Genomic DNA, 19,580 nt, shown 5'->3' on the forward strand with positions numbered 1-19,580 from the left:
TGTGCCCTATTTTTGGCCAAACTTAGGACCCTAAGTAAGTTTTCAACTGAAAATTCAGCACAATTTGTGAGATTACAAGTTATGGGCTTTATATTCAAAGTGATTTAAGTAGGCAGGATTTACATCATACTGAGCAGGCCAGTTGCCAATATTTAGTGGCAATTAAGTGGACAGTGCTGCTGACCCTTAGCAGTGGTAGTAGTATTAGTGACCGGGGACTGTTCCTGCCTGAAGACCACTGAACCACCAGAGAAAACGCTGGTAGGGCCCATAGGGATGGTGGTGGGGGCCCTTTGAGGGGAGTTTGATTGGGGTAGGGGTAACATAACCAGTCCTTTAGGCTCTAGCCTGAGAGCATTTGGGGCCCAGGTTGAGGCCCGAGCTCCCAGTCTGCTGGAATAACACTACTTCCGAGGTGGCTCGCAACCAGCATTATTCATTTACCACAGGAGTCAGCAACCTGCGGGACTATTATACCACAGGTTGCTGAATCCTGTTGTAAATCAAGGTAGGGTAAAAGCTCCTTGATAACTTCCCCCCCTAATAGCGCCATATTGAGTCGGACTAAAGGTCAGATGAGCCCAGCATCTTGTCTCCGACAGACATTAGGACGAATCCATCAGATTCCAAACAGCAGATCCATTTCTTGCTGCTCATTTCCAGGGTAACTGGTGACTTTCTTAAATCTACTTGGCTACTAATTATTGAGAACAGCACACTATACTGTTCTGTCCATTTAATTTACAGGCATGTATGTCTACATGCTAATGTGCTGAAGGACTGATGTACTGTAGTACGTATGTTAAATCCTCTCTATATCTCACAAAGTGGAAGTGGAATTGAAATCCCAAGTAACAAGTTTCTTGGGTACATATGTTAAAGCCATTTCTATATAGTGAATATCTAGAGAGTAATTCTATAAAGTAGGAGCTAACACTTAAGGGTCAATTTTGTGCATAAATATTTAGAATACCAGAATATACATGTCTACTTGCACACATATGCACAGATACACCAATACAAACCTATGTGCTCTGTCTTGGACATCCCTTCATAAAAAATCAGCATGAGCAGCATAAAATAGAATATCCTGAATGACGCCAGATAGACAATGAATAGCCTGCTAACGAAGGCTATTCATTGTCTATCTGGCGTCATTCAGGATATTCTATTTTATGAAGAAGGTTCCTTATATCCTTGTTTTGACATATAATTTGATACCGATCTTAATTAAGAAAGATACTAGCTCCTGACGCAGCCCTATTGTTGGGCGAAACACGGCCTGTGTCGGGCATTTGTTTCATACACGGAATCCTCAATAAAGTCTTTTTGGATATTATACTGATCTGCTGGTTTGTTTTCCATGTTGGATTTTGCAGATCGTTTGCTTTGTTGCTTTCTGGCAAGCTCATTAATGCTTCCATGTTATTCTCCACCCAAGACATGCCCCCTCCCCAAAAATATTTTTTTTAATCTGTAATGCGTGTTAGCATGCGTAAACAGGCAAAGTACCCCAAAATGCTTTAATGCATCTTCTGCATTACCTGTTTGTGCACACTAACTGTGCATTAACCCCCAAATACTATAAACGGTGCTTTAAATTACGTGTGCAAATTTGGGTGTGCACCCGATTTGCAAATACAATTTAATTGAATGAGCCAATTAGCGCTGATAATTTGGCCCTATCAATTATCAATGCTAATTGCCATAAATTAAAATCCACATGCATAACTTTATACACTTGGATCAAAAAAAGGGGGCATGGCCATGGGAAGGTCATGGGGATCCTTGCAATTTAGGTGCATTGTTATAGAATAAGGGAGATCCACATTTAATTTAGGTGTAGGGATTTACACCAAGGTTTCACTGGTGTAAATGGTTGCGCCTAAATGTAGTCGAAGTTCCTAGCACTTATAACTAGCCTATAAATGGCACCTAATTTTCAATGCTGTTTATAGAACAGCATTTTCTTGGGGGGGGGGGGGGGGTGGAACAGATTTATCAGTGCTATTTATAACATTTAGTCCTAAAGGATTAATGTTCTTTAATAAAAAAAAAGGACCCTAGACTATATGTTTTACTTACTTGTAGCCTGAGCTGCACAACACAATTACCAACAATTGAAATACATTGAAAAATAATTTTTAACAATATTCAATGATGATCTGGAGAACATTACCATACAAGCATGAAACTCCCTCCCCCCATACTTTAGAGGTCAGCTGTCAAACTTTGGGAATTTAGAGAGGTTTGCTAATAAAAGCAGCGTAAGCTCGATTCCCATCAGGCCATTATGCACAATCTCCTAACAGCATTAATGATTATTGGCATGTTGTTGCTTCAGTTCATGCACGCGTCTATGAAGATTAACATTTTGTCTGACTGCAGCAGGGGCAGGGATCTGTGTGTCTATTGAGAATCATAGCCCACATTCTTTCACAGGTCATGAATGAAAAGAGAAAGGCCAACACTGGGCCAAAACTTGGTAGCTTACTGTCACTGTTAATCTCCTGCACAAAGCAAGTCCAAACTCAACAATGCTTATTCCAGTCAACTGCTCCCTTAATTGACATTCCCAGTGCCAACTGATATGAAGCACAACAACAGCAGATATGAAATATCTAATAAGAATTGTATTAGGATGCAACATGAGGACACTGGCCTTCAAAAACAAAGCTGAGGCCCAAAATGAAATACTTTGATTTATTGTAAGATTTCTGTGGTCAAACACATTTATTGAAATTAATATGGATGTAAAATACAGATAGTTATACTATAATAGAAAATAGACATTTTTGTGTAGGGAAAACAGAGCGAGATCCATAAACTCTTTTGTGATATTTCATGCAATGAGTTGTACGGTTGTCACATATGGTGTTTTTTATCATGATATACGAAGGTAGAAAAAACATCTGTTTGAGATTCTACATTTTGTTCATCACCTTCTCAATACGTTTTCTCTTACCAGTAAGTTTTCTGGTTTGATGTCCCTGTGGACGATATTCAAGCTGTGTAGATATTTGATAGCACTACTCAGATTGTACAGCATTCCACTGGCATCTCGCTCTGTATACTTGTTGGTGGAGGTAATGGCGTCAAAGAGATCTCCTCCCTGGGGGTTAGAATAACAGCAACAATTATGCACCACTCTGCAATGGAAAAGGGTACGCAGAAAAAAGGAATCATCATAGAAACTGTACCAATTAAGTATGAAAAACCATGTCTTGAAACAGAGCAAAGATCTGGTAATTTTTATGATAAAATTTGAGAAAGCTGATTAGAAAGACATAACATGTGGAGGGGCATTATCAATATGTCTAAATCTGACTTTGGACCTTTTGCTGAAAACATCCAAAAATCAAGTAGTGAAAATGACCATTTTCAAAACAGAAAAATGTCTATCTGTTTTCTTTGAAAGTGACCATTTTCTAGACATTGTTGTGCTTAGTATGTCTATCTTTTTGGACCACTTAAAAATAGTCAAATTGAAAACCACACAAAATTAAGTCATTGGGACATAGGAGGAGCCAGCTTTCCTAGTAGACTGGCCACATATATGCGTAGGGCTATATATGCGTAGGGCTATACTACTGTCCACAGGCCAGAACGATCAGACAGATGAAGATATGTTAACAGAAATTAGAAAAGCTAGCAAATTTGGCAACAGTATAATAATGGATGATTTCAATTTCCCTAGTATTGACTGGTTAAATGTCACATCAGAGAGTGCTACGGAAGTAAAATTCCTACACATAATAAATGACTGCTTTTTGGAACAATTGGTCCAGGAACCAACAAGAGGGTGAGCTATTTTAGATCTAGTCCTTAGTAGAATACAGTAGAAGCGGTAACGTTGGGTATACTGGGAAACCGCGATCATAACATGATCAGTCACTAAGGAAATCTACTGTAGCAGCATTTAATTTTCAGAAAAGTAACTATGATAAAATGGTTTTTAAAAAAGCTGAAAGGCTCAGCTGCAAAGTTTAGGGCTTTAAGTCTGGCATGGATGTTGTTTAAAAATACCATTTTAGAAGCCCAGACCAGATGAATTCCACATAAAGGGAGAAGTGAAAAAGGCTATTAGAGACAAAAGAATATCTTTCAGAATATGTAAAAAAGATCCAAATGAAGAAAACAAGAAGCAACATAAGCACTGGCAAGTTAGATACAAAGCATTGATAAAGAAGGATAAAAGAAAATACAAAGAGAAACTTGCCTTGGAGGCAAAAAACTCAACAATAACTTTTTCAAGTATATCAAAAACAGAAAGCCTGTGAGGGAATCCGTGGGACTGTTAGATCGTCAAGGAGTACAAGGGCACTCAGGAAGGACAGGGCCATATCAGAGAGGCTGAATGAATTCTTTGCCTCAGTCTTTACTGAAGAAGATGTAAGAGATCTACCTGTACCAGAGATGGTTTTCAAGGGTGACGATGCAGAGGACCTGGAAGAAATCTCGGTGAACCTGGAAAATATACTGAGCCAAATCGACATATTACAGAGTAGTAAATCACCTAGACTGGATGTTATACACCCCAGGGTACTGAAAGAAGTCACATGTGAAATTGTAGATTTTCTGTTAATGATCTGTAACCTCTCACTAAAATTGTCCCTAGTGCCCAAAGATTGGAAGGTGGCCAATGTAACGCCTATTTCTAAAAAGGGATCCAAGGGTGATCTGGGAAATCACAGACTGGTAAGCCTGATATCAATGCCAGACAAAATAGTGGAAACTATTATAAAGAATAAAATCACTGAACACATAGATAAACATGGTTTAATAGGACAGAGTCAACATGGATTCAGCCAAGGGAAGTCTTGCCTCACTAATTTGCTTCATTTCTATGAAGGTGTGAATAAACATGTGGATAAAGGTGAGCCAGTTGATGCAGCATATCTAAATTTTCAGAAAGCATTTGACAAAGTCCATCATGAGAGATGCCTGGGAAAATTAAAGAGTCATGGGATAGGAAGTAAAGTTCTGTCGTGGATTAGGAATTGGTTGATGAATAGAAAACAGAGGTTAGGTTTAAATGGTCAATTCTTTCAGTGGAGGAGGGTGAATTATGGAGTGCCCCAGGGATCTGCACTGGAACTGGTGCTATTTAACATATGTATTAATGATCTGGAAATGGGAAAGATAAGCGAAGTGATTAAATTTGCAGAAAACACAAAACTATTCAAAGTTGAATGCGACAAAACAGTGTGACAAGGCGGTGGCCGTAGCCAGAAGGATGCTAGGCTGTATAGAAAGAGGTGTAACCAGCAGAAGAAAGGAGAAATTGATGCCCCTGTACAAGTTGTTGGTGAGGCCCCACCTGGAGTATTGTGTTCAGTTTTGGAGGCCATATCAAGCTAAAGATGTAAGAAGGCTTGAAGTGGTCCAGAGGAAGGAGACAAGAATGTTATGGGGCTTGCACCAAAAGATGTATGAGAAGAGACTGGAAAACCTAAATATGTATACCCTAGAGAAGAGGAGGGACAGGGGAGATATGATACAGACATTTAAATACTTGAAAGGTATTAATATAGAAACTAGGTGATAGACTTAGGAGTAATGTCAGAAAATTCTTTTCATGGAGAGGATGGTTGATGCCTTTAATGCCCTCCCAAGGGAGGTGATGGAAAAAAGAAAACTGTGGTGGAATTCAAAAAGGCTTAGGATGAACACAGAGGATCTCTAATTTAGAAAATGAATGATATGCAACCCTCTAAATTTTGTTTTTTAAATATGTGTTTGTATGTCAAGTGGTGCTTAGATGGCAACTCTGGCTGCATCAGCTAAAGGCCGGTGCTCGGATAGCTTGTAAGGTCTGAATCCCACATATAGTGATCCGGTTTAGGATGGACTGCAGAGAGCTTCAACTGAAACTCCAATTATTTGGAATGTGAGGACAGTGCCGGGCTAACTTTTACAGTCTGTGTCCCGCAAATGACAAGACGGATTCAGATAGGTTGGCATGATGGCAACTCCAGTAGTTGGAACATAAGGGCAGAGGAAGGCTTCTACGGTCTATGTCCCAGAAAACACCAAAGAGACCATGATTAAGTATATAATATCACGTTCATTGTTGATTTAATCTTAGATTGATAATGAATGTGACTGCTTTGCAGACTGAATGGACAGTTCAGGTCTTTATCTGCCGTCACTTACTATGTTTGTTAAAACACATGTGGATTGTGAAAAATTGCAGGAAGACCTTAGAAAGTTGGAAAACTGGGCATCCAAATGGCAGATGAGATTTAAAGTGGACAAGTGTAAAGTGTTGCACATTGGGAAGAGTAATCGAAATCATAGTTATTTGATGCTAGGTTTCACCCTAGGAGTCAGCATCCAAGAAAAAGATCTAGGTGTCAATGTGGACAATATGCTGAAATATTCTGCCCAGTATGTGGTGGCAGTCAAAAAAACAAACAGAATGCTAGGAAGTATTAAGAAAGGGACAGAAAATCGTCTAATGGTTAGTGAGGCAGGCTTTGATCCTGGTGACCTGGGTTTGATTCCCATTGCAGCTCCTTGAGACCTTAGGCAAGTCACTTAACCCTCCATTGTCCCAGGTACAAAAACTTGGATTATGAGTCCTATAGGGACAGAGAAAGTACCTGCATATAATATGTACCACACTGACTATGTCTAGTAGTGCTATAGAAATGATTAGTAGTAGTATTATAATGCCACTGTATTGCTCCATGGTGAGACCACACCTTGAGTATTGTGTGCAATTTTGGTTGCCTTATCTTAAAAATGATATAGCAGAATTAGAAATGGCCCACAAAAGGGAAACCGAAATGATTAAGGGGGTGGAACTCCTCTCATATGGGGAACAATTTAAGAGATTAGGCCTCTTCAGCTTGGAAAAGAGCTGGCTGAGGGGGCAATTTGATAGAGGTCTACAAAATACAGAGTGGTGTAGAATGGATAAACGTAAATCAATTCTTTACTCTTTCAAAAAGTACAAAGACTAGGGGACACTCAAGAAAGTTACATGCTACTACTTTAAAAACAAACAGGAAGAAATATTTTTCACTCAATGAATAGTTAAGCTGTAGAATTCATTTCCAGAGGATGTGGTATCAGTGGTTATTGTATGTAGGTTTAAAAAAAGGTTTGGACAAGTTCCTGGAGGAAAGGTCCATAGTCTGCTATTAAGATAAACATGGAAAAGCCACTGCTTGTCTCTAGGATCAGTAGCATGAATCTCGTTACTATTTGAGATTATGAAATGAAAAAGAAAAAAAGGAAAACAATATATCCCCACAAATATACTCAAAAAGAAAAAAAGTCGGAATAGCAAACTTGTGACAACAAAATTGTGGTTAGCCATTGGATCTCCTATAGCGCCAGCTATTCCAGACCCTAGCCAATGAATAAAATCAATCACCTGCCACAAATTGCCTCTGTCAAACAGTAAAAACTGCCCAAAGGCAAATAAGCCAAAATGGCTCTATAAACTTTATTCAACTCAAAAAAGTTAATGCTTGCAGTCAATGTGCTTCTGACGTGCTATATAGAGGGTTGTGTCTTCTTAAGCCTCACCCTGAGCTGTCATTTTTTGAACGCAGTTGTGCCGCCAGTTAACTTGCAGCAACCATAGCAACTACCCCAGCCGCAGGTCTGACCAAAGCACCCGAAGTATAAGGGTTCGCATCAGGTACATAAGAACATAAGAGTAGCTATACTGGATCAGACCAATGGACCTCTAACCCAGTATCCCATTCACAAGTACCTGGAAGAAACCCAGTTATTAGCAACATTCCATGCTATCAATCAAGGGGCAAGCAGTTGCTTCCCCAAGTCTGTCTCAATAACAGACTATGGACATTTCCTCCAGGAAGTTGTCCAAACCTTTCTTAAACCCAGATACACTAACCATTGGTACCACATTCTCTGGCAAAGAGTCCCAGAGCTCAACTATTCGTTGAGTGAAAAATTATTTCCTCCTATTTGTTTTAGAAGTATTTCCATGTAACTTCGAGTGTCCCCTAGTCTTTGTACTTTTGGAACGAGAAAAAAATGGATTTACTTCTACTTGTTCTACTCCACTCAGGATTTTGTAAACCTCAATCATATCTCCCCTCACCCTTCTCTTTCCCAAGCTGAGAACTCTATCCTCTTTAACCTTCCCTCTTACAAGAGGAGTTCTATCCCCTTTATCATTTTAGTCGCTCTTCTTTGAACCTTTTCTAATTCTACTATATCTTATTTGAGATATGGTGACCAGAAATGAAAGCAATACTCAAACAGTGGTTGCACGATGGAGCGATACAAAGGCATTATAGTATTTTCGGTCTTATTCACCGTCCCTTTCCTAATAATTCCTAGCATCCTGTTTGCTTTTTTGGCAACTGCCATACACTGAGCAGGTGTTAAAGTATGCTTCAGCGCTGTGACTGCAAGTGCAGATAAGCGGTCACTTTGTTTTGTTTTATATACAATTTTGTGTGTCATACATAAAGAATTTCTCAACGTGCTTCGTTAGCACTAACTTTTTTGAGTTGAATAAAGTTTATAGAGCCATTTTTGGCTTATTTAGCCTTTCAGCAGTTTTTACTGTTTGACAGAGGGAATTTGTGGCAGGTGATTGATTTCATTCATTGCCTGGGGTCTGGAATAGCTGGTGCTTTAGGAGACCCAATGGCCAACCACAATTGAATATCTAATATCATTTTGTCCTCTATTTTTGATCTGGTATTTAAGCTGAAACAGTATTTTTAATGATGTCACAGGTTTTGCTGTTCCCCCTTTTTTTCTTTTTGGCTATTTGAGATTCTGTCAGATACTTGTGACCTGAATTTGCCACTGTTGGAAGGAGGATATTCTGTTAGATGGAATATTAGTCTGACCCAGTATGGCTATTCTTAAGTTATGTTCATATAACTATAAAGTAACACATGTACAATCTACTTTGCATGTCAAAAGTTCTTATGAAAAATGCACACCTAAAATTTAAATAGGTGAAACAAACACATACAAAAAAATGCCTGACCATTGAGAAAACTTTATTTTAAACAAAGGGGAGCCATATGTTTTTGGCCATGTACACCCCATTACTTACATACACACACACACACACACACACATTGGAACTCCACCCAGACTATCTCCATGGGGCTGCCTACAAGCAGAATGTGTAAAAGGGGAAGGGAAAGGGGAAGGGATCTGATATATTGCCTGTGATTACAATCAAAGTGGTTTACATAATATATACAGGTATTTGAGCAATGGAGAGTTAAGTGACTTGCCCAGAGTCACAAGGAGGTATAGTGGGAACGGAACCCAGTTCCCCTAGTTCTCAGGCCACTGTACTAACAATTAGACTACTCCTCCACTCCTTAGGGTACTTGTGCCATAGGATTGTACCTAAAAGTAGGTACAATCCTGTGGAGTGCCTGTTTTGTATACTTGTGTGCCTGCATGCAAGTTTATAACAGCCATTTTCCAAGTGGAAAACATGCTCTATATAATTAAATCATTATTATATAGGCCCCATATGAGCCAAGATCCTATGGCTAGTATCTGGATGAAGGTTATGTGCAGTGCCTAATAAGAACTTTCACATTATATCCCACCCTCACTCCACCCACTTTATAAAGCAAAACTTCTAAACTACTTCTTAAGTTGTCATTGTGACATGTACATCACCACTTGGGGAGCAAAGGTAATACAGAGGGGCATAATTGAACGGGGCACCCAAGTTTTCCTGAGGACGTCCTTGCAGGACGTCCCTGCGAAGGGGCGGGGAAACCCGTATTATCAAAACAAGATGGGCGCCCATCTTTCGTTTCGATAATACGGTTGGAGACGCCCAAATCTCAAAATTTAGGTTGACCTTAGAGATGGTCGTCCCCGATTTTCGGCGATAATGGAAACCGAGGACGCCCGTCTCAGAAATGACCAAATCCAAGCCATTTGGTCGTGGGAGGAGCCAGCATTCGTAGTGCACTGGTCCCCCTCACATGCCAGGACATCAACCCTAGGGGGCACTGCAGTGGATTTCAGAAAAAGCTCCCAGGTGCATAGCTCCCTTACCTTGTGTGCTGAGCCCCCCCAAAACCAACTTCCCACAACTGTACACCACTACCACAGCCCTTAGGGATGAAGGTGGCACCTAGATATGGGTACAGTGGGTTTGTGGTGGGTTTTGGAGGGCTCACATTTACCACCACAAATATAACAGGTAGGAGGGGCATGGACCTGGGTCCGACTGCCTGAAGTGCACTGCAGTACCCACTAAAACTGCTCCAGGGACCTGCATACTGCTGTCATGGAGCTGGGTATGATATTTGAGGCTGGCATAGAGGCTGGAAAAATATTTTAATTTTTTTTTTAGGGTGGGAGGGGGTTAAGTAACCACTGGGGGAGTAGCGGGAGGTCATCCCCGATTCCCTACAGTAGTCATCTGGTCATTTAGGGCACTTTTTGTGGCTTGGTTGTAAAAAACAAAAGACCAAGTAAAAGTCGGCCAAGTGTTTGTCAGGGATGCACTTCTTTTTTCCATTATTGGCTGAGGACGCCCATGTGTTAAGCACACCCCAGTCCCGACTTCGCTATGCTTTTGACACGCCCCCGTGAACTTTGGTTGTCCTCGCGACGGAAAGCAGTTGAGGATACCCAAAATCGGCTTTCGATTATGCCGATTTTGGCGACCCTGGGAGGAAATCATGTTGAGCTGAAATCTAAACAATTAGCAAACTGAAACCTCAATAGTCCAGGGGAGCAGTCAAAGACTTCTAAGCAAGACCCACAATAGGGCACACTATCACTGGTTTCAGATTCTAACTGGAAAAATAAAGAGTAGTAGAAAACAACTCCCCAAAAAACACTTATCACAAGAGAAAAAACTAGTGTTCTTCCTCCTGATGCAGCTTGAAATAAAACAAGGGTGCCCTCTGATGGGGATTAATGACTATGTGACAGAAGTTCATCTTGGCACATTTATCTGCTGGGTATTAAAGATTATTAATTTGATGTATTTTGGGCTCACACAGATAAGTAGTGGAGCATGCACATAAGCACATAAGCACCGCCATGCTGGGGAAAGACCAAAGGTCCATCAAGCCCAGCACTCTGTCTCCGACAGCAGCCAATCCAGGCCCCAAGAACCTGGCAAAAAACCCAAAATTTAATAACGATCAATGGACTTTTCCTTCAGGAATTTGTCCAGACCCCCTTTGAAATCAGCAAGGCCAGCTGCCGTCACTACCTTCTCCAGCAATGAGTTCCAGAGTCTAACTACACGCTGAGTAAAGAAAAACTTTCTCCGATTTATTTTAAACCTACCACATTCTATTTTCATCTTGTGTCCCCTGGTTCTATTATTGTTAGAAAGTGTAAACAAAGGCTTCACATCTGTCCGCTCTACCCCACTCATTATTTTGTAGACCTCTATCATATCACCCCTCAGCCACCTTTTCTCCAGGCTAAAGAGTCCTAGCCTTCTTAACCTCTCCTCATAGGGTAGTCGTCCCATCCCTTTTATCATTTTTGTCGCCCTTCTCTGCACCTCCAATTCCTTTATATCTTTTTTGAGATGAGGCGACCAGAACAGCAAGTGTAAACTGTTTTGTATATTTTTGCCTAAATATAGAGTTTTGTCAGTTTGAGAGCAAATTATGCTGAATATTGATTATGATTAAGATACCACTTTTTGGAGCAGTAGCTTTACCTTCCCTTAAAAAGTTTCTTTTTCGATTTTTGCAAGGTACTTATGACTTGGATTGGCCACTGCCGGACACAGGATTCTGGGCTTGATAGACGTTTGATCTGACCTGGTATGGTAATTCTTATGACAAGAGCAATCACTCCCCCCACACCCTTCAGACCACTTGAGTAAGTTGGGGTAATGTGGAATGGGGGTTAGGCCATTCCTCAGTTTTGGTAGATTTAAAAGATGAGTTTTGGGAGGGCAGAACTTCTTGGGCATAGTCTTTTTCAATTTTACCTCACATTGGGATATTAGATCACCAGAAGTGTGAGTCTTTGGAAGGTGGGGAGGTAGAGTATCTGATGGACTCTATTTAATCCATGGCATGGCATGACATGTTGGGGCTGGAGAGGGTTAGCTCTGAGGTTGATAGCTTACCAGGATGTGAAGGCCCCTTGGAGGACCTTCAGCTCAGGACACTGCTATGCAAAGCTGAGCTTGTTTTGCATACTAATTCATGAACATTTTTGTGGGTTAGCACATGAGGCCCTAATTCAGAGTTTTAGTAAATTTTGAGAAATTTTACTGCCTGAAAAGTGGCAAACTTGTAAGTTTTATTTCCAAGCAGAGCTTCATAAGGAAAAATGCATGAAAACCTTGAAGCTTTGTCATGTTTGTGCTTTTTGGGACATTTTTGCATGATTTTCTACATGAACCCTTGCTTGCTTGGAAGTTAGTAGATCAGTCTCCATGAAAATAAAATATAAAGTATGCAATGCTGTTTCAATAAATCTGCCTAAGTGATAAGACAAATACTAAAGAATGGCTTCTTTATTTGAAGCACTTACCTTGACAAGCTCCATTACAAGGTACAATTCTAATGGCATGTCCATCTCTTCAATCAAAAGAACAATATTAGGATGTTTGACCCTTCTCAAAATAGATACTTCATTCTGGATCATGTGCTCCTGATCAAGGATAAGAACCACAAGAAATAACAGTTCAGTAACTAAAATAAAATTTTGCATATGAATATTTTTGCATTCTACCACTATCTCCACCAACAAAAGAATAGTGGTACAACCTGGGTAATAGAACTTTTTAGATCAAAATAGTTCAAGCCATTATAATTGAAAGGAGGATTAATAAATAAAGGACAGTTGATGGAATAGAAACAAAGAATGAGACATGCAGTAAACAGATTAGAAAATAAGATGTTCCTCATTGTATAGTTATATTTGCATCACATGCCTCCTTTGAACACCAACATTTTTATTTTGTTGGTTAGGAGCTTGTCTGATGATGACAATGGTCAGCCTATTAATTTCAATGCTGGCAGATGGATTCTAACACCTCTCCCCTTCCCATGTCTGACTAAAGCCTTTGTAATAATCGAAACAGCCAACAATTACATGGCTGTTGCCTGAGCATTTGGCCTCCTAGGTTTCCATGACCTTTCTGGATCGTACTCTTGCCACCACCTACCTGGCTGCACAGTCTTGTGTGCAGTCCTCATGGTTCTATATCAAGAAAGTTATAGAGGAACTGCAAAAGGTGCAGAGAAGGGCAACAAAATGATAAAGGAGATGAAACAGCTACTGAACAGATTAAGGCTCTTCATCTTGAATAGATGACTTAGCAGACATATAGAACAGCTTCTAAAATCATGAATAGAATGGAACAGCTTAATAGGGAATGGCTATACTAAGACTAGGGAGCACTCCATGAAACTAACAGCACATTAAGGCTTCTACCCATTGATGCAGTGTGTTAGGTTGTAACTGGCCATCAATGGTCTATTATTTCGTTCTTATTTGCATCTTATTTGTGCTACTCTGCTCTTACTTGATATTTTGTTTATGGTATTATAAACATTGCCCGTTGTTTCTTTTATTGTAAGCCACATTGAACTCGAGTATGTTAATGATAATGTGGGGTATAAATGTCAAAATAAATAAACGTGTTCACTTAGGGGCCCTTTTATTAAGCCACAGCAAAAAGTGGCCTGCGGCAGTGCAAGCACGTCTACTGAGAGCTGCCGGGCCAGTTTTTACCACGTCCTGGAAAAAGGACCTTTTTTTAAAGGGTCGGAAAATGGATGTGCGGCAAAATAAGAACCAGCACGTGTCCATTTTCGGCCTGAGACCTTGCCGCTACCCATTCACTTAGCGGTAAGGTCTCACGCGCTACACGGGCGGTAAGCATGCAGCACGTGCCCACTGCCGTTTACCACTGGGTAAGCACCACACAGTAGAAAATAGAACATATTTTGTACCGCGTGTTTTCGGCATGTGCCAAATTCAGAATTACTGCACGGGCCACAGTAATGCCGATTTAGTGCACGCTGTATGTGCATAGCCCTTTCCAAACTTTTCAAAAAGGGCCCCTTAAAGAACAATTTGTTAGATATTAAATAGAGGTAAACCTTGAAGTTTCCAGTCTCAGGTTCAATGGTAAAGTACTCCACAAATTTGGTGCATCTTTACTAAAAGCTGTTTTATTAGGAGAATAAATAGACATAAACCAAAACAAAAGAAAGGACAATAAGGCGATACCTTTTATTATTGGACTAAATGAATATCAGGCTTATTTTCGAAAGAGAAGGGGCCCATCTTTTGACACAAATCGGGAGATGGGCGTACTTCTCTCAGGGTCGCCCAAATCGGCATAATCGAAAGCAGATTTTGGGCGTCCTCAACTGCTTCCCGTCGCAGGGAACGACCAAAGATTCCGGGGGGGGGGGGGGATGTGTGTCGGAGGCGTAGCGAAGGCGGGACTGGGGCGTGCCTAACAGATGGGCGTCCTTGAGCGATAATGGGAACAAAGAAGGGCGCCCCTGATGAGCATTTGGCTGACTCTACTTGGTCCATTTTTTCTTACGACCAAGCCTCAAAAAGCTGCATGAACTGACCAGATGACCACCGGAGGGAATCGGGGATGACCTCCCCTGACTCCCCCAGTGGTGACTAACCCCCTCCCACCCTGAAAAAAAAAACTTTAAAAACTTTTTTGCCAGCCTGAAATGTCATACTCAGGTCCATCGCAGCAGTATGCAGGTCCCTGGGGGGGGGGGGGGGGGGGGGGGGAGGTATGTGTGTGTCAGCGGAGGCATAGCGAATGCGTGGACATCCTTCTTTCAAACATTTTGGATGTCCTGAACTGCCCCCCCCAACAGCCAAATTTGAAGGGAGTGGAGCGGCCTAGTGGTTAGAGCACTGGTCTTGCAATCCAGAGGTGACCAGTTCAAATCCCACTGCTGCTACTTGTGATCCAAAATCCAAATAAATAAAGGAGGTGTTGGAGGCATAGCAGGCATGGACGTCCTTCTCACAGAAACATCCAGGCATGGACATCCTTCTCACAGAAACATCCACATTTTGGACATCCTCAACTGCCATTGCACTTAACCCTCCATTGCCCCTGGTACAAAATATGTACCTGAATATATGTAAACCACTTTGAATGTAGTTGCAGAAACCTAAGAAAGGCGGTATATCAAGTGAAACATAAAAAGCATTCTAATGACAGTCTTGAGGGAGAGATGGGGGGGGGGGGGGGGGTAAGTGACTGGGAAAAACAGAGAGAGTTGGATGGGTAATCAGAAGGTGACAAAGGAGTATTATTTTATGGTTTTTAATGTGAGAGGAAACCCAGATCCTTCCTAAGTCCTGACTGGTGGATATCAAAATATTTAATCATTTTAACTTCAAAGGTCTTACGTTCCTGGGTTGTTTTAAAGTTACCTCTTAGTATTGTGACCATAAGGTCATTGGTGCAGAGTCCAGGTTTTGAGAAATGCTCACCCACAGAGGTGTCACCTTTATTTGCTTTGTGGTTTTTTTTTTAATGTGGGGCCTGTGTGAGTTGATTCTTGACCTTAGCATCTGTCCTCTCTCCCCAGTATAGCACCCTTCTTCACAATTTCTGCATTGAATAATATATACAACATTTGAGGATGAGCATGAGTAGAATTCTTTTATGCTGAATGTTTTTCCCTTGTGGGAAATAGTGGGATCTTGTGATATGTGCTGGAACAATTTACAGCTTGCTAGACACAGGATTGTGCCTTCAAAAACTTGTCAAAAATGTGTTGTTAGTGCAATAACAGAGGTGTCACCTTATTTGCCTTTCTTTGTTTTGCATTATTTCTATTTATTAATTGGACTAACAAGGCAACCACACTATCCAAGATGGTAGTATTTGTTGTCAGAGGATGTTGTTGAGGCATCTAACATAGCTGCGCTTATAAGCAGTTTGGATAAATTCCTAGAGGAAAAGCCCATAAACAATTATTAGCTGAGTGGACCCTAGAAGGCTACCAATTATGCCACTGGTTGGCCTATCAGAGATAGGATGCTGGGCTTAATGGACCTTTGGTCTTATGTTCTAATAATCATATGTTACATTAGATTTCTATATGCAGAGGTCAGACTCCACTTTAGAGCTTGTTATTGTTGATTCTACAAAGTCTAAGTCAGGGGCGTAGCCACAGGCGGGCCCGGGTGGGCCTGGACCCACCCAATTTCGGGTCAGGCCCACCCAGCAGCAAAGTTCCTGACGGCGATTCCAGTCGCAGGCTCCGCTCGCAGTCGCAGCGATTCCCACACGCTGCCTGCCAGTGCTGGCTGCCGCTCAATCTCCTTGCGCTACTAAGCGCTAACCCGGAAGTCTCTCCTCTGCAGAAGAGACTTCCGGGTTAGCGCTTAGTAGTGCAAGGAGATTGTTGAGCGGCAGCCGGCAGGCAGCGTGTGGGAATCGCTGCGACTGCGAGCGGAGCCTGCGAGTAGAATCGCCGTCAGGAACACTGCTGCTGGGCGGGCCTGCAAGGAGGGTTTGATGCTGCAGCTGCACGGGGGGGAGGGATGATGGAGGAAAGATGTCGCATGGGGGAGGGAAGACAGGGGACACAGCAGCTGCACAGGGGGAAGGGAAGATGGAAAGAAAGATGCTGCACAGGGGGAGGGAAGATGGAAAGATGAGGCTTGGTTGGTGGGTGAGGGAGATGCACGGGGAAAAAGGGATAGATGCAGCAAAGGGGTGGAGGGGTGAGTAAGGGAGAAGTCTTGGCTGTGTATGAGGTGGAGGGGAGGGACACATGCTGCATACAGAAGGGATAGGTGGGGAGGGGGAGAAATGGTAGGCATAGGGGTGGAGAGGAGGAAGAAATGGTGAGTATAGTGGTGGAGGGAGGGCGGAGCAGAGAAAATTTTGTGCTCACCCACTTTGGGCTCAGGCCCACCCAAAACTGGCTGTCTGGCTACGCCACTGGTCTAAGTCCTGTTGACTGCTGCTAATTCAATGCTGGCTGGCAGAGAGAAAGAGAGAGAGGTGGAGGGGCATAATCGAAAGGGACACCCATGTTTTCCTGGGGAAGTCCTCGCAGGACGGCTACGGCAAGGGGCAGGGAAACCCGTATTATCGAAACAAGAAGGGCATCCATCTTTTGTTTCGATAATACAGTCGCAGATGCCCAAATCAGCAAATTTAGGTCAACCTTAGAGATGGTCGTCCCCAGCAGAGATGGTCGTCCCCAGGACTTGGCCATTTCTGATTTTCAGTGATAATGGAAAGCGAGGATGCCCATCTCATAAATGACCAAATCCAAGCCATTTGGTCATGGGAGGAGCCAGCATTCGTAGTGCACTGGTCCCCCTGACATGCCAGGACACCAACCGAGCACTCTAGGGGGCAATGCAGTGGACTTCACAAATTGCTCCCAGGTACATAGCTCCCTTATCTTCAGCCAGATGCACTAATTGAATGGAAAAGGCCCTTCCCTTACCGATCCCTTAGCGATTCGGAAAGGAACGGGCATGCATGAAGGAAATTGCATGCAAATAAGCTGCTCGCTGTTAGCTCATTTGCACACGATTTCCTTCCTAAGGAGGGGAAGCCAGTGCAGAGCAGCCAAGCATTATGCCTGGCTGCTCTGCGCATGCCAAGGACGGCTTCATATATACAGACAAGATGCGTGTATAATAGCCATCTACAACCTTAAATAAATTGCCGTCTACAACCTTAGAAAAACACGTCCAGGTGAAAACGTCTAAGTGCTCATCAGGGATGACTTTTTTTTTTTAAGAGTATGGGTGAAGGACATCCTTCACTATGCCTCCGTCCCTGCGACAGCAGTTGAGGACGATGTCCAAAATGTGGATGTTTCTGTGAGAAGGACATCCTTGCCTTTGCTATGCCTCTGATATCCCCTTTATTTATTTATTTGGATTTTGGATCACAAGTAGCAGCAGTGGGATTTGAAATGGCCACCTCTGGATTGCAAGACCAGTGCTCTAACCACTAGGCCACTCCTCCATGCCCCAGTCCTGCCTTCGCTACACCTCCGACACGCCCCTGGGAACTTTGGTCGTCCCCGCGACGGGAAGCAGTTTTGAATGCCCAAAATCTGCTTTTGATTATGCCGATTTGGGGGACCATGAGAGGAGGACGCCCATCTCCCGATTTGTGTCGAAAGATGGGCGCCCATCTCTTTCGAAAATAAGCCTGAGAGTGTCAAGAAGCAAAGCAAGGGTGGAAGTGGGAATGTACCAAATGTCCAAGGCAAACCAGGGACTGAGAGCATCCAAAAGTTTATTTGCTGGTGTAGAGAACTTTCCACAAGTGTCATCATCACTTCAAGAGTCTTTTTGTTCTAAATGTTTTTATGATTCTGTGAAGTTGATTGATTTCAACTATTTCAACCCCTGAGGAAGGCTCTTCAGGTGAAACATGGCCCGTGTTAGGTCTTTTCTTTGGATCAGGTTTACCACTGGCAAATAAACTTTTGGACGCTCTCAATCCATAGTTTGCCTTGGTGATTTGGTACATTCCTACTTCCACCCTTGCTTTGTTTCTTGACTTTCCCTGTGGAAGGTGTGTGGGCCCCTTCTGCTCTTTTTCAGAGAGAAAGAGACAACACTTCCATTGTGAGGCTAGAATGTCTGCTCCTTAAAACAGTTCCTGGATGAGTGGATTAGCACTAAAGGAAACGGAAATGTTGAGTTGCTCTCCACTGAGCTTTTATACTTACTTTGCCTCTACATTTGCTTTTGTTGATTATTTTCAAAGCATATTCTCTACCAGTAGATCTGCAAAAAAAACAAAAACAAAGGCAGAATGGGTGACAGAGGATAGTAACTGTTGTATACAGTGGTACGGTGGTGGTGGTGGTGGTGGTGGTGGTGGTAAAAAAAATTGTCATTTTAAAGTATGTTAGAAAATGATCACATCTTTCACTCTAACCTGACAGAATAATTTCCCCATGACATTTCATGTGTACGCCTTAGATGCCCATTGCCAAAATAAAAGGACTATGTTTTACAGTAATCTTTTTTATTAAGATTCATATAATGTATGCAACATGTACACAGTGCTGTACAGAGATATGTGGAGCATTTTACAGTATATCGAGGCACCTAGGCATGAAAAACATATAGACACATGTTACACATATCTTATGAAGGGAACGGATGCACCTTTATAAAATTATCCCAGGGAAAGTAGATGTCATATAAACACCTGCTCCAAGGCAGGAGTAAATATGTGCCGGTAAGAACAGAAAAAGAAAAATGTACAACAAGGCCTTCATAAAGACCCGACAGCGGCTGTATTTCGGTGTGAACAACACTTGCTTCAGGGATCCAGTTATTCAAATGCTCTTGAAAGCTGGCACCTATGTCTCAAGCTGCAAGAAATCAGAACTCTGCCACAAAAAGGACACTATTTTATTACATAACACCGTAAAGCACAAATCAAAGAATAAATATGGTCAATCAAAACTGGGGGTTTTGGCGAGTAAACTGTTTTATCTACAGAAAAGAGCTTTTATAAAATTACTCTAGGGCTTATGGACATACAGAACAGGCATGGAGGATGTTTGCGTCTACTTTTATACGACCCAAATGTAAGAGATTTTTCAGTGAAGTGCAAGCGAAAT

General features: G+C 42.0%; 1 protein-coding gene across 2 annotated transcripts in view; it reads right to left on the reverse strand.

The window, feature by feature from the left end:
- DCLK1 (doublecortin like kinase 1) overlaps window positions 1-19,580 on the reverse strand; it is a 625,924-nt gene that overhangs the window by 121,451 nt on the left and 484,893 nt on the right. For both annotated transcript variants that reach the window (XM_030200383.1, XM_030200382.1), the window contains 3 exons: window positions 18,675-18,732; window positions 12,496-12,615; window positions 2,966-3,112 (listed from right to left, as the gene is read on the reverse strand). In XM_030200383.1, coding sequence (XP_030056243.1) covers window positions 2,966-3,112; window positions 12,496-12,615; window positions 18,675-18,732 — 325 coding nt within the window. The remainder of the gene's footprint in view (window positions 1-2,965; window positions 3,113-12,495; window positions 12,616-18,674; window positions 18,733-19,580) is intronic.

This window comes from Microcaecilia unicolor, chromosome 4, assembly GCF_901765095.1.
Source record: "Microcaecilia unicolor chromosome 4, aMicUni1.1, whole genome shotgun sequence".
In the NCBI taxonomy this organism is placed as follows: Eukaryota; Metazoa; Chordata; class Amphibia; order Gymnophiona; family Siphonopidae; genus Microcaecilia; species Microcaecilia unicolor.